This window comes from Myotis lucifugus, unplaced genomic scaffold (genome assembly GCF_000147115.1).
Source record: "Myotis lucifugus unplaced genomic scaffold, Myoluc2.0 scaffold_42, whole genome shotgun sequence".
Classification (NCBI taxonomy): domain Eukaryota; kingdom Metazoa; phylum Chordata; class Mammalia; order Chiroptera; family Vespertilionidae; genus Myotis; species Myotis lucifugus.
Window position 1 is genome coordinate 593,559 of NW_005871090.1, and position 24,497 is coordinate 618,055.

A 24,497-nucleotide genomic window follows, 5' to 3' on the forward strand; every position below is an offset into this window, starting at 1 on the left:
TATAGATGTAGGAAAGTAGCTGGGAGGATAGAATGATTCATTTGAATTTCTCTTTAAAGGCATAGAGGTTTCTGCTTTACCAGTTATATATTTGATTCTTAGGTTCCCTCAATAATATATAGTCATAGTTCTGGTCTACCAGTTGGCTGTCATTACCCTGACCGCACAGTATGACCCTACTACACCCAAATGACTAGAGTCTCTAATTTAAACACTTGGACACAGCAGGCAAGAGGAAACCAAGCATAGTTCAAAAGGGCAGGCTGCTTGGAGGCTGTAGGAAATAGAAAAGGCTCTCAGTCCAAGCATGTGCCCATTCGTTAGCCCGATTTAGATTCAGAAGGACACATGACTCCCAGGACTGTGAGACAAGCAGTGGGGAATGTCAGAACTATACATGTCTGTACATATTTGCACACTCAAGAGATGATAACATTCATCCATACAACTCTTTTAAAGTAGTTATTAAATCTCTACCACTTGTATGAAACATACCCCTGGATTCAAGTAGTTTATATCTGGCTGGGCAAGTTGGACTAGACTCTCAACCTTCCTAATGCCGCGACCCTTTAATACAGTTCCTCATGTTGTGGTGACCCCCAACCATAAAATTATTTTCGTTGCTACTTCATAACTGTAATTTTGCTACTGTTATGAATCGTAATGTAAATATCTGATATGCAGGATGTATTTTCAGGGGTTGTGACCCACAGGTTGAGAACCGCTGGACTAGAGATACATGAAATGAAAATTTAATAGTGATGGTGGGAAGTTTCAAAATCGTTTGTTATAGACTGTGGGTCATGGAAACCCAGTGTCACATTAAGACCATTGTGCTAAGAATCTGGAGAAATCTAATCCACATCTTACTCTGTGGCTTCACAAGTCAAATCATATATCTGAATCTATTTCTTCTGTAAAATAAATATACTAGACTAGATTAAGACTTAGTCTAGCTCTTCCAAATTCTCTTTTTCCTGCCCAAAGCCTATATGACCTACTGTTTTTTGTTTTGTTTTGATTTTAATCATCTGCCTCGAGAATATCCCCTCACCAGAAGATCAGTTCCACAAGAGGAGGGTGTGTGTCTCCAGGGCCTCACCTTCATACCTTGCCTGAAATAGCACCTTGCTTTAAGCAGTCTCTCAAATTCCAAATCCAATATAACATCAGTTAAAAGACACCACTATTTTATTTGGACTAAGAAAGAAAAATGCTTTCTATGAATTTTAAAATACCATCAATTGAAGGAAACATTGCAATGTCAGTTATATTAAAATGTTGTGGGGGTGGGAAATGCATCTTTGAATCAGTGCAATCGTTTTACATTTACTCCTGTTCTTGCCTTTTACTTCGCACATTTTAAACATGCTTTTGAAAAATAGCTCTAATTGTTATGGGTCTGCTAACCTCCCTTGTGAGTCCATATTCAGAAATTATTTCACTGTTGTTTTACAATACAGGTCCCTCAAGGATTCTGGCTAGGTTTTAGGCAAATTCTTTTCAGGGAATCATGGGAATCCAGATCTCACACCAGCATGTGAGACATTCCTAAGTCTTTAACCAGTTAACTACCACGCATCCAAAACGGAAACTATCCCCACATGCCACGATATTTTGAATTTAATTTAAAAAATCAATTCGCAATGAATATTATAAAAATAAATATATTACTCATAATTCGGGTGTTCTTGAATATTTTCAGCTGAAAATACTCACGAAAAATGATTTTAAAATTGGTCAGGGCTGCCACTTAGGGAAAACATTTTTTTTTAATAGATGCTCATGGCGTTTGGGGAAGGTCTGTATAGACGCTTATGGCGTACAATGGGTTAAAGAGAAATTCAAGTGGATTATTCTATCCTCTCAGCTACTTCCCTACATCTGTACTATCCCTCGTGATTATTTCTGTTAAAATTTAATCAAATTTTTTTCTAACGAGTGATTCTTTTTCCACTAATGGACTTGGGTGGGTACCAGAGTTCTTGTCACTTTCCTGGGCCATGGACCCAATGGGTCTGTGCCTCCTTTTACAACCTGGGCCATGGACTGAGTGCTCCCACTTTATTTAGCCCCTACTTCTAGCTTCTCCCCTGGCATGAGCCTGAGAAATGACTTCAGAGCCTTTGAAACCTTAGCCAGGTTTGACAAGTGGCCTACAGGAGCAATACAGGCCTTCCAAGCTCTTCTTGTTTCTTTCTTTTTTTTCTGTCACATAATAACTTGTGGACATTTTTGTCTCCTTTTTCAAAATTATCAAATGTATTTTCTTTTTCTGGTATCTTCTTTTTTCTCTAGATCTCATGAAAGATCAAAATATAATTTTTATGAGTTACAGGTATTCTTGAGGTGTTGAGGCTTTCACTTTTAGGGTTAGTGTACGGGATGGAAATCATCAATCACTTAGGAATACATTATTAAGCATTAATCATGTCCAATACCATGCTAGATGCAAGAGAAAGAACAAATAACAAGATATGCTCCTTGTTAAGAGTTTAGTGAGAGTTCTATTTGAAAAAAATTGCATATTTCAATGTTCCCATTTGCTTTTAGCTTCCTTCTCCTCTAAAAGGGCTTTTGTTCCCCCCACGATGACGGAGAAGGTCTGATTACTTGGTGGTAATGTGGCTTCATGGATATTTCTTTTGTCTTTCATGCAGTTGACCAAGAGGAAGAAGCTCATCCTGAATACAAATTTGGAAGTGAACTTGATGACTTGGGTCACAAGGAAGTTGTTGCGAATAGTGTCAAGAAGGTCAGCATTTTGGTGTCCCCTTTATTTCATAGTTCTCAAGAGGCAGCAGCTGTTAATTATACAATTTTAGAAATGTAACCACCACAAGAGACTAAAATAGCCTATAATTCCTCATTTAAATCCGGTGGCCAGATTACTATCTGAACTCAAGATACACATAATATTAAGTTAGGAGAGACATTTAAATTACTCTTTAGTCATCCCTAGTATTGACTGCTACCCAGTATCCTTTGAACACTTTCATTTGTTGCATTATTGTAGGTCAGTGATTTTCAACGTTTTTCATCTCATGGCACACAAAAACTAATTAACTAAAATTCTGCAGCATATATATATATATGTGTTTTGAGCTGGCAAAAAAATAGGTATTCTGTAATTTTGATCAGACAGCTGATGTTGGGTTGGCTATTGTCATTCTTTATTTGACAATCTAAAGGAAAAGAGGGTAGTGCCCCCAACTAAATAAGTCAGGTATCACATGTTTTAAAAATTCCTGCAGCACACTAAATACGGAGACAACAACAGCAGCATCCTAGTGGCAAAGGTGAGCCTGTTGAAATCATTAGGAAAATGATCCCTGATCATCACAAGCAAGCCCTCATTACAAAAACCAGCTCTACTAGATAGATAGCTCATCTCCCTACTAATGTAGAGTAAGCATAAAAATATTCCCATCTAGTCAACCACTCAGCAAGAAAAATACTTTTTGTGTACCTACTATGTGCCAGGCACAGTATAGGCTATAACAACCCAGAAAGGTAAAAACACACTTAGTTTCTGCCCTCATAGAGGGTATAGTCTGATAGGAGTTTATAGGAAGAGAGTGGGAAATAGACAACAAACAAGTAAACAGTCAATTATATGATTATAATTTGTGAAAAGTGCTATTATGAAACTAAAAGTGAGACTAATATGGAGGGAATAAAGAAATCAGAACCCAGAGGGTAAAGAGGAACCAGACATGCACAGAAATAGAAAAATAACTTTATTTGCAGAGGGACCACAAGAGTAACAACAAAGACAGTGTAACCAGAGTGAACTGAGTGAGGGGTAGAGTGAAACAAGATGAGATTGCACATGCAGGTGCGAACTAGATGATGCAGGGTTTGGGAGGCCATCGTGAGAAACTCAGGTGTTAATTTAAGTGAAATGTGAAGCCAATGAGAATATTTAAAGGAGAGCACAATGTAACCTAGTAGGAGCTTTTTAAAATCACTACGGTTACCATATGGAGAGGAGTTTAGAAGGAAGCCAGAGTGCATGCAGGAAAAGCAGGTAAGCTAGGCTGTCATACAAGGCCAGACCTCTGAGGGTTTAATGGGAGAGTAAGTACAGAGGATTGAGTGGTTCAGGATCTATTGAGGAAGCAAAAATGACTCATCTTGCTGATGGATTGAATGTGGGGAAGTGAGAGAGATGTGGGAGTGGGAAAGCAAGATGACTCTTTAAGACTTGTGTTTGAGGACTTGGGTAAACCTTGGGGAAGACTGGAAGAGAAAGAATTCAGGAGTTTCAAGTAAGACAGGCTGTTTGAGGCCTGTGAGATACTTACGTGCCTTCTAGGTGTTTACATAGCATTTACATCTGACCCTGGGTTTATTTCCTAACTGTATAACCTTGGTAAGTTCCTTAATCTCTCAGTGCCTTGGTTTCTTCATGTGAAAAATGATAATTGGCCCACGATGAAGAGTGAATGGGTTTAGTATATATAAAGAACGTAGAATGGCTCCTGGCACATTGAAACTTCTATAAAAGTCTTATGATCATCTTCACCATTGTCATTATCATCATCACTAGCAACATCATCACCTGTATCTAGAACTAGAAGAGAGGTTGGGCTAGAGAGATACATTTGCAGTTCAGAAGATATTATTGAAACCCTGGAAATAATTTAGATGCTTCATGGAAAGAGGCATAAATGGAGGTCCTATTTAAAGGAGACTCACAGAAGAGGGGCCAGTAAAGAAGAGCAAAATATAGCCAGAGAAGTGGAAGTGAACCCAGGCAATGAAAACAAGGAAGACAAGAGAACAGTGTTGAGAGAAAGACTGAGTGGTTGATCGTTTTCCCCAGTTTTATTGAGATATAATGGACATAATACAAGGCGGAGCAAAAGAAGTTTCCAGTTGTTCATATGGAAAATAATGCAATAATATAAGAATAAACTCTGTGTTTTATGTACTCACAAGTGTAAACCTACTTTTGCCCCACCTTGTATTGTGTAAGTTTAAGGTGTACAGTAAGGTTAGTTAGCGCATCCATCACCTCACATAATTACCTTGTCATTCATGTGGTGAGAACATTTAAGATCTGACCTTGCAGCACCTTTCAAGTATATAAAACAGTTCTGTTAACTATTGTCACTGCTGTACATTCAATCCTTGGGACGTATTCATCTTATAACTAGAAGTTTATATCCTTTGACCAACAAACTGCTCCCCAGCCCCCTAGCACCTGGCAAAGTGATTGATTTTGATGATTCTGTTGAATAACTAAGCAGACTCAAGAGTGTCCATTGGATTGGGAACAGTGGCGACCTGGAAAAGTGAAGTTTCAATGCAGTGGTGGGGGCCACTAGAGTATGTATGAATGAGTAGAAACTATACTTTTGAGTAGCTTTGCTATAAAGAGGAGTAAGAAATGGGCTGGTGGTTAAAGGTAGCCTGAGGAGTCTAGGGGGTATTATTTTTAATATGAATGAGCTGGAGTTTGCCAACTGTTGGAAATGGTGCAAGTAGAGAGGGGAGATTAAGTCTGTGGGAGAGAGAGGGGCTAACTGTCTGTGGGATCATGGTGACTTGAAGGTGTGGTCTTTGATTGGAGCAGAGATTCTTAACTATTGAAGACAGTGGATGGAAATGCAGGTAGGTGATAGGTACATTTGGCTGTAGGAAAATGGGAGGGTATCTGTCTGCTGAGCAAAGCTGAAGAAATACTGCTATTATACCTTATCTTTTCTGATAGAGAATTTCGACTGCTCTCAGACTATTGGATCCCTGCGAACACTCAGTGCTTGCCTTTATGCTGCTTTACTACATAAAGCTTTTATCAATATACAGACATGAGTGTTGAATGCTGAAGAATGATTTTTCATGCTTAGTGCCCTTTACATATCAGGGGAGGTGACCACACTGATTATTTCCCAAGCCCCACGACTAAATCACTAACTAAATTACCATTAGGAAGGATCTAAATAGATGAAAACCGTCAGCAATGGAGGGAGATAGCATTAAAATGAGTTTTTATGGTCTATGAAACAGTATCTTTTCAGTACCTACTCTTGTCCATGGCTATATGTCATTGATAAATTCCCATCTTGACAAATAAGTAGAATAACAAGTTTACCCATATTTATTTAAATATGGGCATATGTATAGCTGGCAAATTTGGAATTTTGCTCTTTAGAGAAGTAAACAAATCATTTTCTTTCTTTCATCTAGGTTTCTGATGACCTTGAACATGAAAACAACAAAAAGGTAAGAAAATAATTTCCTGGTGCATTTTGTTTTCATTATGAGACACCATATGTGGCCTCCTAATATTGAACATGATGTTCTAAGTGTTATTGCTCTATCTTCCCCCTGCCCCATGGAATGTCCAGCTTACAGTTTATGGGTATAATATTTACATGCTTGATGCATCTAATTTTAAGAGTCTTTAAAAGAAAGAAATAATCACAGCAGTGAAATGATTACATCCCAATGAAATCACAAAAGTAGGGCAGATGAATAAGATGATTTTCCAAAAAAAATAAGTGTTTAGTGCATTTTCTTAGCTGGATTAGAGGTGTCATTCCTAGAACAGGAGTACATGATCATCAACACATTGACTTTGAAAATACAAATGACCTAATAATAATTGGTCATCAAGTACATACTGTAGTGAAATAGAAAGGAAATCTTCATTCTAACTACACTGGCCTTCTGAGAAATTGTTAATTTCATATTGCACACATTCTGGGAGCTCATTTGACATTATTAGATATTGACTTTATTGTAAGGAAAGGAAAGTTCTATTTTTAGTTTATTTTACCTTCTTCAGAGTTCCTCCTGATATCAAAGCAATCTTATTTAGTACATGTATATGGTTTATTACAATAGTGAGACATGGCAGTCACGGGCAGAAATTTGCCTTGTAATTTGATCCCCACACTTCAGAGCTTTAGACAATACTGTCTTGCTATCTATGGGTTCCTATCATATTAGAGTAAGACCCTGTCTTCTTACTGTGTAAGAAGATTTTAAGATATTAAATTTGGACTAATTATGGATAAGTCTGATCCTAATCCTCTCCCAGGATTTTGTGAAATTCTCTTGTACTAGAATATCATAAGGTATTGGGATAAACAATGGACAGGTTGGCCTTTGATCACTGCTTTTTATGAACTAAGTAGCTGTGACTGAGTTATTTTAATCCTCAAGGCCTCAGTCTTCTCAGGTGGTCAGTGGGTAGGACTCTAATTTCTCCTACACGTGATTAATGCATAGTGCATGCAATAATGACATTGCAAGCAGGAATTCAGCCCAGTGTCCAACACAGGATACTGGTGTTACTTATTATTAAACACACAAGAAAAATCAGACTGGCCTCTGCCCTATTAGGGGGGTTGGCACATACGAAAAAAATGATTTAAATAAACACACCAATAACTTATATTATTTGATTTTTATCTGAGGCTTTTATTTGTGAAATCAGTTTGATGATTTAGAATGTCAAGTCATCAGATAAGCCCATTTTTTTAAAAAAAACTGAAGAGCTGATTCACGTGCCTAAGCAATTTATCTACCTGTAGCAATCTGTGCAGGAAATTTAGCTTTTCAAAATTCTCAACAAAACGTTGCTCACTTTTGAAAGCATTGGTTTTTGGTTTTTTTTTCTGATTTACCAAGAAATAAACTAAAGTATTTTTTCTCTATGCAAAATAATACAATTTCAGTATTTCAATACGATACTGTCCTGTGTAGTAGGTTATTAGATTATATTAAGAATAAGCTTTTTTAAAAAACAAAAACCATAAACTACTATGTATGTTGCTTAAATCCTAGAGCAGTGTTAAGCAACGTGGGACCCCCAGAGGAGCTTGGAAGCTAGTTAGAAATGCAAATTCTTGGGCCTCCACCTAGATTCATTTCATCAGAAACTCCTGAGGGTGGGGCCCAAGAGTGTTTGTGTTTTAAAAAGCCCTCCAGGTGATGCTGCTGAACATTGACGTTGGAGAGTCACTGTTTTGACTTTGTGCCTCAAGTCATGAAAATAAGAATAACTAATACCTGCTATGTATATTTTATAGTATTGCTGTGAACCTCAATATAGTTTCTTGAATATTTTAAAGTCCCTTTGAAAATCTAATAAATGTCCTAAAAATGTGAGATAATCCTTTTGGGTTATTTGGAACTACAATGTATATTAACATGCCTTATTGAAATGAGGCATGCGGCCCGCCGGCCACGAGTGTGACATGCTTGCTTTATTGTAATTTTCAATGTGTGTGTGTGTGTGTGTGTGTGTGTGTGTGTAAATTATCGTCAGTGAGGAAGTCTGTAGCATATCCCTGTGGGTCCTGAAGTCACCAACATGTATGTTCCCTCCACTGTGCTCGTAGGGCCTGGTTACCGTAGAAGATGAGCAGGCATGGATGGCATCTTATAAATATGTAGGTGCTACCACTAATATCCACCCGTATTTGTCCACAATGATCAACTATGCACAGCCGGTAAAGTTTCAAGGTTTCCATGTGGCTGAAGGTAACGCCAAAGGTTAAATGCTATTGCCTTTTTTGTCTGCTTTGCTGTTGTTACACGGATGAGCTGTGCTCTGACTTGTTGCCATTTCCTTTTCTGGGTATGAGGCCTGTTCCACCTCACCTTATTTTTGTTTCACAGACCACATGTCCTTGGCATGTGGTGGCATTTGTGTTATCATTCCCTACTTCTGCCACAAGGTGGCTCTGAGGGACTGGACTTGTTAACACTCAAAGAGTATATCCTCTTGCATTAAATATACTTCATAAAACCTCTTTTCATCAAAAGATCGTCTCCAAAAATGTGTAAAGTATTTTACAATATTTCTAATTATTTCTGGGCTAAAGAAGCCATCATCATTATCATCATCATCCAATATACATATTTCATGGGTGGCTGTGTGTGGCAATTGTGTACATATAATTTGCTTAATGACTCCACATTTAGTTCATCCCACTTTTTTAAAGTCAGCTGTTTATCCATAGGATGTTAATGAAAGTAGGAGTTACTGATATGATAATGGAATGTCTGCCTGCAAAGTCTCATGGTTCAGGGTATAATTATATTTATTGCTTGTCTGTCCTTCTTTGAGGGTTTCTGAGTGCATCTTTGCTTTTCTTTACAGAACGCAACATTCATTATAACATGTCTTCTTTTAACGAGTCAGTCGGTCTAGGCTACTTGAAGACACATGCGATTGAATTTGTGAAGTATCCTTATGGAATGAGTGGTTGGTGCACCTTTGGTTTGACGGGAATCTCTAAAGCAGATAAGTGGCTAATGCATAATTGTGGTTGTAGAGCTAATAAAATATTATGTGTGAAAGACCACAGTGCCCAAATGTGAATTGTTTTCTTAATCCACAAAGCAAACTGGTTTTTCTCTGAAACATCATTTACAAATGTGAAATTTGCTCTCTGTTTGTTTGTCATTATTGATCTAGACCTTGGTTGTTTTAGTTCTTTGTTATTTATTTATTGCTGCCGGAATAAGCTTTTTTTCCATTTTCCTTAATAAGTTACACAGTTATAACAAAAGGCAAATGAGTCGCATTTACCCCAAGGGAGGCCGAGTGGATTCCAGTAATTACATGCCTCAGATTTTCTGGAACGCTGGCTGCCAGATGGTTTCACTGAACTATCAAACCCCAGGTAGGAGTTGATGTCCAGTAACCTCGAATTCAGGAGAACCCTCTGACAGGATGGTGCCAACAGCTGCCATCACTTGGCTGTGGGCATTTTTTTAAAGGAAGTAGACATATGGCAAAACAATGTGTTGAATTTATGTAATGGTGAGAGAATAAAAACTCAAAATAGAGCAACAAAACATTTAAATGGAATTTCTTTTTGTAAATGTCATGATTACTCTGCTAAACATTTTCCCCTATTCCATAATATTTCTAATTTTTCTCTTGGATCAAATTTATCTTCATTTCCAGAAAAAGAATTAAATGTGAAGAATTTAAGTATCTTTGTACAGTAACTAGGACTCATTTTTCCTTTGGAAAGTACCTTCCCACTGTTAATACCTTCCCACTGTTAACACTCAGCAGCTATCAATGACACCATGGCACCTCACCATCAAAGTGCAGCATATTATGGGGTAGCTGTATGTTCTTAGAGGTATAATGTATAACTCATTCCTTCAATGTGTACTCAAAAGCAGGTTTCAAATATATGATTTCACCTCTCCTGGAAAGAGAGGAGAGAACTTCTATAAATGCATAAACAAATTTTAATGTTTTTTGAGATTTGCTGATGAGCCTAGGATCACAATTTTAAGGTTAGAAATAGAAAAGTAATGGGCTCTAGATGCTTACCTAAAACAGATAAAAGATATGTCACAAAACCTATTCACTTTTTTATGCTTAATTCCACAGCATGGCCCTTACTATTGGTAAAACAAAGCACAACAATGCTTTCTTGTTCAGTTCTTTGATGTATGAGGGCACCTCCCATGTTTCCCAATTTGGGGCATGTTCGTTCTCTAATCTGCCTGCCACACTTTGAGAATCTCTCTTCACTGTGTTTTCTATTGTCTGGACTGATCGACGGTCCTTTGACTTCCGTCCACTTGGCATGAATGTGACCTGACTCTATTTCCCACCCATTGGTAGAATCTCCTCAGTGACCGGAAGTTGGAGTCAAATTTCTATGCAGCGTGCCCATCAGTCCAGTCCTTGCTACACTAAGCCATGACCAGGTGCCAGGACAATCCGAGAGTGTTTCTAGCAGAGACAAAATAATCTTACTTCCTAAAAATAATGTTATATTCTCACTTATCAGAGGGTCCATTGCATGGATGAAATGATCCTAAGGCAGTTTATTCAGTAGGTCAGCTTATGTTTTATTCTGTAATGTTAGGTTTAACCACAACATTTTGAAGAAGGAAATTTTTCGTCAGTTGAGCCATTTCTTTTGCTGTTGAAGAGAAAGAATGAAGATTGTGTCTGCTCACAAGAGAAAAACCATACGCCATGCCCTGCCTGTGTAGACCCCGCTAGAAGAATTCTCCTGAAGTCACTGATTTTTACACGATACTTACCTAGTTTATTTTTAATGGAGTTTTATATTTACTCACAACCTACTGGGTATTTCCAGGGAAACCTGCCTCTGGGGTCATAAGGCTTATCCTCTCCAACTATATCATGTTGGACATCTGTACTCTCAACTCTACCTGAATTCATATAGTGAATCCAAATTTTAAAGCAATGCTAGCATGATCTTTATGCAAACACATTATATGTTTAATTTAAATTAAACACAAGGTCATTTCAACATAGGCGTGAGAGTTGTGTGTTTACACAGACACGTAGGACCTTGCAGTATTAAAAAGACCTTTCAGCCTAGGATCGGGATCTGGTTTCCATTGTGTAAAATCACCCCATCAAGGTCTGCTTTGTATGGGGAGATGAGATGCTAAATTATTTTTGTCTCTTGACAGATTTAGCGATGCAATTGAATCAGGGAAAATTTGAGTATAATGGATCGTGCGGGTGAGTAATGTGATTTAAACTGTTGTCACCGTGTTCTGGCTCTCCATGCCACAGCCATAATGAAACCATGTCATTTTTAATTAGAGACTGCTGAACTTAAGCTGGGTTTGAGGGATGGGATGGAAACAAATGAAATCCCTGGATAGATTACATTTGCAAATATACATTCTTCATCTCCAGTTTTACAGGTGTGTGTGTTTTTTTTTAATTTAACCACAAGTTAGGCAGTTTGTCATACACACTAGAGTTTAACTTTCTCATTTTAAATTCAATAGTAGAAATTGATATAGTTAGGACAGATAGTGATCCCTGCTCATTTGGACATTAACCTGACATGAAAGATGTGTATTTAGCCCTAGCCGGTTTGGCTCAGTGGATAGAGCATCATCCTGCAGACTGAACGGCCCCAGGTTCGATTCTGGTCAAGGGCACATTCCTGGGTTGCAGGCTAAATCCCCAGTAGGGGGCATGCAGGAGGCAGCTGATCAATGATTCTCTCATCGTTGATGTTTCTCTCCCCCCCTTTCCCTTCCTCTTTGAAATCAATAAAAATATATATTTTTAAAAAGATGTGTATTTAGCCCTAGCTGGTTTGGCTCAATGGACAGAGCATCCGCCTGCAGACTGAAGGGTCCCAGGTTTGATTCCAGTCAAGGGCACATGCCTGGGTTGCGGGCTTGACCCCCAGTAGGGAGCATGCAGGAGGCAGCCAATCAATGATTCTCATCATTGATGTTTCTATCTCTCCCTTTCCCTTCCTCTCTGAAATCAATAAAAATATATATATTTTTTTAAAGATGTGTATTTTACCTGGGACAAATAAAGGAATAAATTTTATTTAATATATGATGACATGATGGGTGGCAAGTTGCATTTAATTCAGGCAGGAGAAAAGCTTTATCTTCTCTTCATTTGTTTGCATGTCATAAATAGCACTCTAAAATCAATGAAGCAAGTATAAAATAGGAAATGTTAATTCCACTAAAGTGGTGAAAGATTAAATGAAAATGTAAAGTTAAAATTCTACAGAGATGAAAAACACTGTGTGGCCATTTTTTTTCTCCATGCATCTCTCCCCAAGCAGCACTACAGGCAAATAACCCCAAACTGCTGCCCACAAGACTCTAAACTAACCCAATGGAGTATCATCCTGTCTGTAATGGACTCTCAGAAAGTTCTTGGCCTCTCTGGTTGAATATCTACTTGTCATCACAAAAAACAACCAGTCAAGATGAAATGTTTCCGCAGCTGTGGGTTCAGCAGGCACACTGCCACCTCTTCTTCCTGCCACGTGGTTCTCTGCCCGGGTACCTCCACAGGGCGGACGGCCCTATTGCCCGAATCACCCTCCACTTGCCATGGACTTAGGCCTGTGCCTGTGTCCACCATGCAGACTGGTGCCAAATGCATGTCCTGTGTCAGAAAACAACAGGCAGGACCAGCTACATTATTTTCAGGAACTAATGCAGAATGGAAACAAAGGGCTCCTTGTTCACAAATTATCAAGAGCTCATTTACTAGTTCTTAGTCGATTCCTTTGGTAGATTCTATATCCGTGATCTTGTCATCTGTGAAAAGACATAGTTTTACTGCTTTCCAATCTGGATACCTTTTATTTCATTTTCTCACCTAGTTACCCTGGCTAGAAATAGAGAAAGAATTACATCTTTATTTCCACCCACCTGTAACTGAAATTTCAGATTTCCTTTGATTATTAACCCAGGCAGCGACTCACAGTGGCACCTGTGACTCTGTCACCAATTTAAATCACAGCTATTTTCTAACATTACTGTTGTTACAGATCTTCAAATTATTTTTATGCTTAGTAGTACTTTGAGTTATGGTAATTATCAAACTTTCCATTACGTCTCATAATTTAATACAATAGTTAAAACATAATAAAGTAGAATATCACGTATTTTCTGTTTTGATAACTCTAGCTAAGTGGTTCTCAACCTTCCTAATGCCGTGACCCTTTAATACAGTTCCTCATGTTGTGGTGACCCCCAATTTCATTGTTACAAATTGAACATAATTAAAGCGTAGTGATTAATCACAAAAACAATATGTAATTATATATGTGTTTTCTGATGGTCTTAGGCGACCCCTGTGAAAGGATCGTTCGACCCCCAAAGGTGTCTCGACCCACAGGTTGAGAACCAGTGCCTAGCTTATTTAATTGGTTTTTCATTCCATTTTATTTTGTGCACATAAGGGCAAGTATGTGTAGGGGTCCATGGCATAAACAAGTCGAGAGAAAATGGTAGCAGCAGGAAGTCCTAGGTGTCCCTGGTCCTAGAATCTAGAGAACATTCCTTCTTCTCTGCTCCTCTTTAGGATTATTAAGGGTTATTCTTTTCAATCCTTAGGAATGTTCTTTAGATCTGCCTAAAAGCATAGCTCCTAAGTTAGAGACGGGGAAAAGAAGGATTTAGTGTCCTGAAGAGTCAGTGTTTTAGAGTTTGTAAATGCAACTGATAAAATAAATTTCTTCTGTGCTTTTGTCCCATCAGGTACCTTCTCAAACCAGATTTCATGAGACGGCCTGATCGAACATTTGATCCTTTCTCTGAGACTCCTGTTGACGGGGTGATAGCAGCCACTTGCTCAGTGCAGGTAAGACCCCTGCTCTTCATAGCACAGTAAAAATGTGTAGGTAGGTGGTCCTGGAAAAGTCTCAAGAAGTCACATTTGAAATGTTTAATGTCAAGGGTCAAGAACCATGTGTTGCCCTCAAATTTGACTTGAAATTCCCCCTTTTTTCTTAAGAGATACATTTTTTTTCTGCTAGTAAAAGTATTAGCTATGTTTAGTGAAATTCAAGAGATAGGAAAAAAGTACCTAATAGAGGATATGGAGCAACAGAAACTCTAATTCATTGTTAGTGGGAATGCAAAATGGAATCCACAACTTTGGGAGGCAGTTTGGTGATTGTTTACATACTATACATGCTTTTATCATGCGATCCAGCAATCATGCTCCTTGGTAGTTACTCAATGAATTGAAAAATATGTCTATACAAAAACCTACACAGGGATGTTTGTAGCAGCTTTATTCATAATTGCCAAAATTTGGAAGCAACCAAGATATCCCTCAGTACGTGAATGAAAAAACAACAACTGTGGTCCATCCAGACAATGGAATATTAATCAGTGCTAAAAGGAAATGAGCTATTGAGTCATGAAAACACATGGAGGAGACAAACACACATTACTAATGGAAGAAGCCAATCTGAAAAGGCTGCATACTGTATGATTTCATCTATATGATGTCCTGAAAAAAAGCAAAACGGTGGTTGCCATGTGTTGAAGGGTGGGGGGGAGAGGAATAGGCAGAGCACAGAGGATTTTAGGGCAGTGAAACTAGTCTATATGGTACTGCAATAGTGGAACACGTCATGTTACATTTGATCAAATCCATAGAATATACAATATCTCGTTACATTTGATCAAATCTATAGAATATATAACACGTCATGTTACATTTGATCAAATCCTTAGAATATACAACATCAAGAGTGAAAGTGTAATGTAAACTATAAACTTTAGGTGATAATGGTGTGTCATTGTCTATTGATGCAACACATGTACCACTCTGATGAGAGATATCCATAATCCAGGAGGTTGCGTGTGTCAGGACTGGAGATACATGCAAACTCTCTTTACTTTCTGCTCAATTTTGCTAAATTGAACATAAAATTGCTCTAAAAAATAAAGTTTGTTAGTGGAAATAATACCCACTTATTATTCCATTTCTACAAATTTCTAGAAAATACAAACTAAGGTATAATGACCGAAAAGTAAATCAGTAGTTTCCAGGGGACAGAGCTGGAGGGAGGGATTGCTAAGGGGCACAAAGAAACCTTGAGGGGTGATGGAAATGTTTGTTGTCTTAATTGTGGTAATAGTTTCCCAGGTGTGCTCATTTGTTAAACTGATTTCATGGTGCACTTTAAAAATGTAGTTGGTTATATGTCAATTATACCTCAAAAAACGGTTTCAAAATTATTACATAATGGATAATATGAAAAAAACTGATAAATGGCTATAGTCATTTAGAAAGTAAATGGAAAATCATCTTTCCATTGCTTTATAATAATAAACAGAATTTAATGCTGGTCTTTACAAATATATACCATGTAGCTGACTGGTGTCAATATCAATAAAGAAGAACAGGCATTGTTTTTCTTCCTGTGTGTGTCTTTTCAAGACTTTTAAAAGAATTCAGTAAAAGTGCAGTAAGGCAGCATTTTGGAGCTATGAAGTGATCGTAGGGCATTTGAACCCATTACTTCCTTTCATAGGTGTGGGCACTTAGGTGAAATGAAGATACTTGGACACTATTTCTTTGTAGTATGTGATTTGTGTATATATTTCCCTTGTTCTTTTTCTAGGCAGTTCTCCAGGGTAGTACCTCTGCCTAGAATAGTCTTTTGCATAGATTAGTTGCTTAATAATGTTTCGTTTAATAAGGAGTGAAGCCCTTCTTTCCATAAATAATTGAAATTTCTAAAGATGAACAGAGAGATTATTACTTCTTGATTATTCTTTGCTTCTGATGATTACACAGACTTTGCTCCTCTCTCTTGTCCTATTGCTATAGGTCATATCAGGTCAGTTCTTATCAGATAAGAAAATCGGCACATATGTAGAAGTGGATATGTATGGGTTGCCCACTGACACTATACGTAAGGAATTCCGAACTCGCATGGTGATGAACAACGGACTCAATCCAGTTTACAATGAAGAATCATTCGTATTTCGGAAGGTAGGTCGTTTTCAATGTGCCAGACTCACTATGCTCCCTTGGAAGCCATGTTTTCATGCATAGATACTGCATGATAGAAGAACAATTACTTCAACCCAAAATGTCTTTTTTTTTCCTTCTCCTCATGGGTTAGTGCTGTAGCTGTCATGATTATTGTTTCTGTTTGTCCCCATCCTTCTTTTGGCTCTTCTCTGCTTCTTGGAGGAGCCCATCTCCTATGTGGCAATGCCTGGGCCCCAGGTGTGCAATCTGCTGAGAATGCATCCTCGCTTGTGGACACCATTGTGCATGGGAGAGTCCCTCCCTGCCCTAGCAGCAGCTGGTAACTTACACTGTTCCTTCAGCCAGGAGAGCAAGTAGTGTTTCACTATAATTAAGGCCAATAAATGCCTTCAAATGGGGCAGTTGGTATTGTCCTGTGTCTCCAGTGAGTGTGATACCTATTGCTACCTGCAGGTCTGTGCTTCATGTGCTACTTTGTGTATTTTGGGTGTTTTTTTAATACTATAATTTGATCCAAAGAACAACCATAGCTATTATCTTATGATTAAGTTTTTAACCTTGTAATTGTTTTTCACTTTGTTTCTCTTTTGTCAATTGAAAACATATTGAAAAATTCATTCATTAGCTGTGTCGTCTTTAAAAATGTCTGTTTCTCTCCCTTTTTCTGTTATCCTGACCAAAATGGTTTCTTGCTTCTTCTCTAGGCACAGGTTTTCCAGGTGTTTCTGCTCCATTTGTGTGTCATGGAGCACAGATAATCGGTTTCTTGTCTTAACGCATAGGGATTATTCATCTCAGAATGGAACATCTCATTTACAGAAAGCTGTTTAGGGGAGATTGATGTAGGGACAATGAAACAGGTTATTTGGGGATTTAGGTTCTCCCTGTGATGTGAATACCATTATCATGCAAACCCCACACTATCACTTGCTCTACTGCTGTGAGTGAGGGATAAATTGCATACACACCTGTGATCTTTCTCTCTTCCCTGTTTTTTTTCAATTTGTTATAGCCGGGTCTGTTGTCCTTTGGGCCAGTGTTCTTTGTCATAATGACTAATCCTGATACATAGTTCTAAAAATTCAGAACTTTCACTGCAGAGGCTTTTTGTTTTCATGAGTAGGGAGATACCAAACTTAGTTTTTATATGTGATACTAGAGGCCTGGTGCACGGATTTGTGCACCACTGGGGTCCCTCGGCCTGGCCTGTGGGGATTGGGCCGAAACCAGCTCTCCAACATCCCCCGAGAGGTCCTGAATTGCAAGAGGGCACAGACCAGGCCGAGGGACCCCACCATGCATGAATCCCTGCACCAGGCCTCTAGTATGCATACGAGATCTTTGGTTAATCTTTTCTCACCTTCCCCCACCCCCTTCCCTCTGAGAGTCATCACTCTATTCCATGTTTCCATGCCAGCGGCTTCTGCTCCTGCATTGAGCATCTGCCCCCTGGTGGTCAGTGCATATCATAGCTACCAGCCTGTTGGCCAGTCACTTAGGCTTTTATATACATAGATTACTGGCCCCAGAAACAAATGCCAATTCTGGATACTGAAGTTAAATTATCTATTATTGATATTAAACACTTTGTTTCCTTTTCTGTGTTATTGTTTTTATTCTTTGCAGTAATCTCACAGGTAATAAACCTCCATTCATCACATGAGGAACAATAGAGTGACTGAAGTTGGTTGAATTTTAGCTTTTTGCCTTTTCATCTTATTAAAGTTGGAATAAAATTATCACCCCTAGGCAGAAATAGGCAATCAATATATCATCTAACTTTAGACATTGTACTCAAATCAGTCCAGATATCCTGGATTGCTCTTAGCTACTAGTAATTAAAAGGCACTCCTGATAAAAAACAGCCCGACAGTTGTGGCTCAGTGGTTGGGCATCAGCCTATGAACCAGGAGGTCACGATTCAATGCCCAGGTTGCAGGCTTGATCCCCAGTAGGGGGCATGCAAGAAGCTGCTGATCATTAATGATTCCATCTCATTCTCCCCCTTCCTTCCTCTCTGAAATCAATAAAAATATATATATTTTAAAAAACATTGGGTTTTCTTTTGTAATGTTGCTATTTTGTATCTGAATAGGGTTTCTGTTCTCTGAGCTCAGGTTTTATGTCCATTTATTCAGTTTGGGAATGGCAAGAGTAGATGTCTTGGTTCTATGTTAATGTTTCTAGCTGTCCTATCTTACTCTACTTAATATCCCAAAATGTGTTAAAAATTGAGGAATGCAAGAAAAAAGGGAGACTTCAAATTTATATATAAATTATATTTTATACATAAAGCTTTTCTTCAGAGACACTTTCTACATTCTTTTCTCTTTTTTTTGCCGCCCCCCCCCCCCACATTCTTAAGAACAGGCAGAATTAGATACCAGAAGCAGCCCAGGTAGTAGACAGACCACCAGATTAGACGTCAAGAGTCCCGATTGCCAGGCCCAATTATCGCTGACTACCTCTGAGATGAAGGAAAGTCACTTATTTATCAGGGCCTCCTTTTGCTCATCCATTTCAATGGTTGGGGATTGGGAAAGATGACAGGGATTGGGCTAGTGATCTTTCACATCCATTCCATCTAAAATTTTCATTGAGGTGATTTCCAGGAAACCTGCCCCATTGCCTTTCTCAGTGGCTTGGGCACTGTGGCTTACACAGCATACTCTAGGAATGCAGATTGATCAGGGGTCCATTTTCAACCATAAAGGGGCCTTGAAGAGCAGTGTGGATTTGATCCTCATTCCTAGAATTGTGGTTCTTGGGAACTGCTTTCCTAAAGTAACATTCTTCATTTTCAGGTAATTCTCCCTGACCTGGCAGTCTTGAGGATAGCAGTGTACGATGACAACAACAGGCTCATCGGCCAGAGGATTCTCCCACTGGATGGACTCCAAGCCGGCTATCGACACATATCCCTTCGAAATGAGGGAAATAAACCATTATCACTGCCAACAATTTTCTGCAATATTGTGCTTAAAACATATGTGCCTGATGGATTTGGAGGTAAGTTAAACATTTGGGTTCAGAATATGATATCTATATCTATATATTTTTATCCATATATGTATATATTTACATCTATATCTATAATAATAAAAGCATAATATGCTAATTAGACCGGAGGAAGCCGGGGCTGCGAGGGAAGCCCGGGTCCCAGGTGCCAGAGGGAAGCGGGTGCCAGCAGCCGGGGGAAGGAAGACCTACTCTTGCATGAATTTCGTGCATCAGGTCTTTAGTATACATATATATGTGGCCCCAAATTACAAGATCATAAAATATTTCACCAATGGCTTAAGGAAATCTGTTCCTCCAGTGCTGCCAACCCTGGTAGCCTCGAAGAAACCAAGGAAAACTGGCAACCTCAGGGTTCATACTAAAAGTAAAAAGGCAAGGTTAGATTCTTTTTAAGGTTCTTTTTTTTAAATATAATTTTATGTTGTTAATCAGTTTGTCAAATATGTTTGTGAAGGATATATTTTACACCATCATTCAAAGGGGGGTGCATAATATTGAAACATTGATATCGACTGGTATCACTAAAAGATTTAAATTGAACTCAGCTCTCAACATGCCTGGAGTTTCTTCCAAATCCACAAGAGAGTTCAATTTCCCAAAAAAGATCTTAGTCCTCATTCCACAGAAGACCACCTTTGGTTTTCCTGAGGTGACCAATGGGAGGAATCTAAAGCTGGACCAAGTCACAGGATTTTGTTTAAACATAAATATATTAACATTTTATAAACTCCAACTAAGCCAAGAACATTAAGCGAAAACAAAGATTTTCAGTATTCTCAGAGTCTGTTCAATGAAATGGACACAGTACAGCAGAGCAATTGCATCAAATTAACCCACAGTTCAAACGCTGACTCCACTACTGGCCAGGTGACTTTGGGACAGTGACAGAACCTCTCAAACCTCTCATTTCCCCGCCTCTAAAGCAAACATACTAATACTACCTGCCTCAAAGCATTCTTGTAGGATGCCCATCATTATGCTATTGCCAGAGCCAGGCTCGAAAATGTGTGCATGCTTGTACGTGTGGCTGTAAGTACAGCTGTGATTTCTATACTGGAACACATCAGAGTTTGATTTGGGGAATTGGGGTTATTTTGTTGTTTGAATGTAGTAATGCATGCTGCTCTGGGGGAAAGATTTTCTGCAACTAGTCCTCAACTTTAAAAACCTGATTGCTGGTTCAAAAAGCCACGAGGATTTTTCAGTCCCCAAATCCAGAGTAAAGACTTCTTCCTTCCTCCTTCCCCTGTGTTTTATTTTAAAAAAAATTAAAAGAAGCCTATTAGAAGCGACAGCATATAGTAGAAGATGTGAGAGACATAAAAGAAGCTGGGAGAGGGTGCTGTGGGCCAGGTAAGTGGATTAGAAAGGTATTATAGCTACTCAGAAAATGGACTATGTAAGCAGCCCTTGAAAATAATGTAGTTTATCTTGCCCCGTGTGAGATAAACTGAAAGGTCGCTGGTTCAATTCCTGGTCCGGGCACATGCCCAGATTGTGGGTTAGACCCCTGGTCAGATGCATGCAGGAGGCAACCGATTGATATCTCTCTCTCTCTCTCTCTCTCTCTCTCTCTCTCTCTCTCAAAATCAATAAAAGCATATTTTAAAAAATAGCAACAATGTAGTATTTATGTATTGCTGATATGGAAGTGTTTCTAAGATATGTGAAGTTTAAAAATAAAGAAAATAGGTGGAGAAAACTATAAATCCATATGGAGTTCTGAAAAAAATAAGGATGCAAGAAATGGGTAATGGTAGTTACCCACTGAGTATAGAATTGGCAGGAGAGGAGATTTTTATTATTCATATTATATATTTGAATAGTTAAAATATATTATTTTTATTATATTATTAAAATAACATATTTTCTGTTATAAAAGGGAAAAGAAAAATTTTAACTGAGAAAAATTATCTTATGAATGTAATTAGGAAAATGATTCTGCTAGGGGGAAATTGATAAACATAATTTTTAAAATTTGTAAATTATGTACTGTCTTAAGGTAACAAGAATAATCATTCCTTCTATGGTATTAGCAAATTATGCAAAATTATATGAAATTCTATTTGAAAGTACTTGGAACTCTTCAAATGATGTTATATAAAAGATAGAATTTTACTGTATTGTTGAAACAACACTGGAGAAATATTTCAGTTTATCTACCATGGGACAAAATTGGCTTTAAATATGCATTAGTGTTCTCTATCTAAAAATCAGCTTCGTGCCAGTGGCATCTACTATGCTTCAAGTACTTTTGATATTCATCATCTCACTGAATTCTCACCATATCCTGCAGGGTGGGTAGTATCAGTTTTAATTTACAGATTAAGAAACTAAATCTGGGGACATTAATTGACTTGCTCGAGGTCACACAAGTAAATAGTTAGGAACCTCAGGCAATGTACTGCCTGCTGTATTTGGGGAGAACCAAAGGGAAAATCATCTGGCCTTACTTATTTCTTGCTTTCAGCAACTAGCTCTGCTTAATGAACTTGTTTTATGTCCTAGGAGAAGGAACTTAGAGGGCACAATGTGAGTCCAGGATTCTGAATAGTGTATTAGCTGCATTTTCTTGGATTTTTTAGTAAAACAGAATTAACAGCTCAGTTTTCTATTTATTCCTCAGATATTGTGGATGCTTTATCAGATCCAAAGAAGTTTCTTTCAATTACGGAAAAAAGAGCAGACCAAATGAGAGCTATGGGCATTGAAACCGTAAGTAGCAATAGTCAATTAAAGACAGCAAGTGGGGAAGTTTAGTTGACCAACAGTGATTAAAAGAGCAAGACAAAGTGATAAATTACTATAACAAGTTCAAAGAAGGTTTTTGAAATGGAATTTATCAATTCACCAAAATGTTTCAAAGGTCAGTGAGAGGGTAGCATCTTATCTAATAAAAGAGAAACATGCAAATTTACCGTACCTCCGCTACACCCACAAGCCATGCCCACCAGCCAATCAAGAGCGAGTATGCAAATAAACCCAACCAAGAAGGCAGCGGCCACGGAGCTGGAGCGAACAGGAGGCTTGGGTTGCCCCTGGCGATGGAGGAAGCCAAGCTTCCCGCCTGCCCTGGCCAGCTGTGGGCTCCGCTCAAGGCTACAAAGTTTCAATTATAGAAGATAAATAAATCCCAGATACCTGCTTCCAGCCGCTGTGGCCTCCACTCAAGGAGGGTCTGGGAGCCTGGGTTGCCCGGAGCTGTGGCCAGCCGTCAAACAGCCATCAGCCCCTCACTCAGGCTGGCCACGCACCCATGGGGTGAAGGTCCCCGCTGGGGGTCTTGGCAAGCCTGCAAGCAGCCATCAGCCCCTCACCCAGGCTGGCCAGGCACCCCAGTGGGGACCCCCACCCTGAAAGGGGTGTGGCCAGCCTGCAAAAAGCCCTCAGCCCCTCACCCAGGCTGGCCACGCACCCATGGGGTGAAGGTCCCCGCTGGGGGTCTTGGCAAGCCTGCAAGCAGCCATCAGCCCCTCACCCAGGCTGCGCCCAGGCACCCCAGTGGGGACCCCCCACCCTGAAAGGGGTGTGGCCAGCCTGCAAAAAGCCCCTCAGCCCCTCACCCAGGCTGGCCATGCACCCATGGGGTGAAAGGTCCCCGCTGGGGGTCTTGGCAAGCCTGCAAACAGCCATCAGCCCCTCATCCAGGCTGGCTACACCCTCATGGGGTGAGAGTCCCCACTGGGGGGCTTGGCCAGCCTGAACACAGCCCTCAGACCCTCACCCAGGCTGGCCAGGCACCCCACCCGGACCCCCCATCCTGAAGGCGGTGTGGCCAGCTTGAAAATAGCCCTCAGCCCCTCACCCAAGCTGGCCACACCCCCTCACCCCATGGGGGCGTGGCCAGCCTGCAAACCACCACAGTCCCCTTGCCCAGTCCTCCCCACACCCCAAGGGAACCCCCACCCTGATCCAGGACACCCTTCAGGGCAAACCAGCCAGCCCCCACCCATGCACCAGGCCTCTATCTATACTAATAAAAGGGTAATATGTTAATTAGACTGGGAGACCTTACAGGAGACCTCCCGGACGTTCTTCTGGACAAAGCCATAGTGGCAGGGCCTAGGTAGAGGCGATTAGAGGCCAAGAGGGGAGGGCAGTTGTGGGTGATCAGGCTGGTGGGGGGCAGGGCCGTTGGGGGTAAGCAGACCAGCACGGGGGCCAGTTGGGGGCAAGCAGGCCATCAGTGGGGGTCAGTTGAAGGTGATCAGGACAGCAGGGGGGGCAGTTTGGAGTGAGCAGGCCAGCAGGGGGGCAGTTGTGGGTGATCAGGCTGGCGGGGGGGGGGCATTTGGGGGCAAGCAGGCCAGCGGCAGGGGGCAGTTGGGGGTGAGCAGGCCAGCAGGCAGAGTGGTTAGGGGCAATCAGGCAGCCAGGCAGGTGAGCGGTTAGGAGCCAGCAGTCCCAGATTGCGAGAGGGATGTCCGACGGCCGGTTTAGGCCCAATCCCTGTAAACTGGCAGTACGACATCCTTTGAGGGGTCCGAGATTGGAGAGGGTGCAGGCCAGGCTGAGGAACACCCCCTCCCCCGTGCATAAATTTTGTGCTCCGGGCCACTTGTATTTCATAAAATGTGACCACCATCTCAAAATCCCACTTCTTCAACATGGCTTAACTCACATCTGGGGACCCTTTACCCATTAGAAACAAAATTGAAAATAAAAATCCATTGTCTAAAATATAGGATGCTTTGCCCTGCTGATGTGGCTCAGTGATTATAGGTTGACCCATGAACCAGGAAGTCACAGTTCAATTCCCAGTCAGGACACATACCCTGGTTGCAGTTCTATCCTCAGTAGGAGGCAGTGGATCAGTTATTTTCTCTCATCATTGATGTTTCTATTCCTCTCCCTTCCTCTCTGAAATCAATAAACACACACACACACACACACACACACACACACACACACACGATGCTTTTGTGATTTTTGTGATACATTGAAATACCAACCAACCCAACTCAGTAAATTAATGAAAGTGACATGGATTATTTTGTTATTTTTTAACAGTCTTATATCCAACCTTCTCCCATGTCAGTGCACAGATGTGTTGTTTGTTTCTTTGATTTTAAGGCACACTCAGTTTAGAGTGGAAGCGACAATCTCTCCAGAGCTAGCAAAAGAGAAGGTATACTCTGCTTATAAAGGAATTGGATCTTCTTTCCTTGGCTTCTTCCTTTGCCTCAAGCCTGAGGAAACCTTGTAATGTTTCCTC

General features: G+C 39.9%; 1 protein-coding gene across 3 annotated transcripts in view; it reads left to right on the top strand.

Moving 5' to 3' along the window:
• The window catches only part of PLCB4 (phospholipase C beta 4), a 226,939-nt gene that overhangs the window by 174,535 nt on the left and 27,907 nt on the right, over window positions 1-24,497 (top strand). For all 3 annotated transcript variants that reach the window (XR_002829038.1, XM_023753181.1, XM_014455104.2), the window contains 10 exons: window positions 2,661-2,755; window positions 6,196-6,231; window positions 8,358-8,499; window positions 9,122-9,206; window positions 9,523-9,647; window positions 11,440-11,491; window positions 14,005-14,107; window positions 16,094-16,258; window positions 19,066-19,270; window positions 21,909-21,997. Coding sequence is in view for 2 of the 3 variants with exons in the window: in XM_023753181.1 (XP_023608949.1) it covers window positions 2,661-2,755; window positions 6,196-6,231; window positions 8,358-8,499; window positions 9,122-9,206; window positions 9,523-9,647; window positions 11,440-11,491; window positions 14,005-14,107; window positions 16,094-16,258; window positions 19,066-19,270; window positions 21,909-21,997 (1,097 nt within the window). In the remaining variant the exon portion in view is untranslated. The remainder of the gene's footprint in view (window positions 1-2,660; window positions 2,756-6,195; window positions 6,232-8,357; window positions 8,500-9,121; window positions 9,207-9,522; window positions 9,648-11,439; window positions 11,492-14,004; window positions 14,108-16,093; window positions 16,259-19,065; window positions 19,271-21,908; window positions 21,998-24,497) is intronic.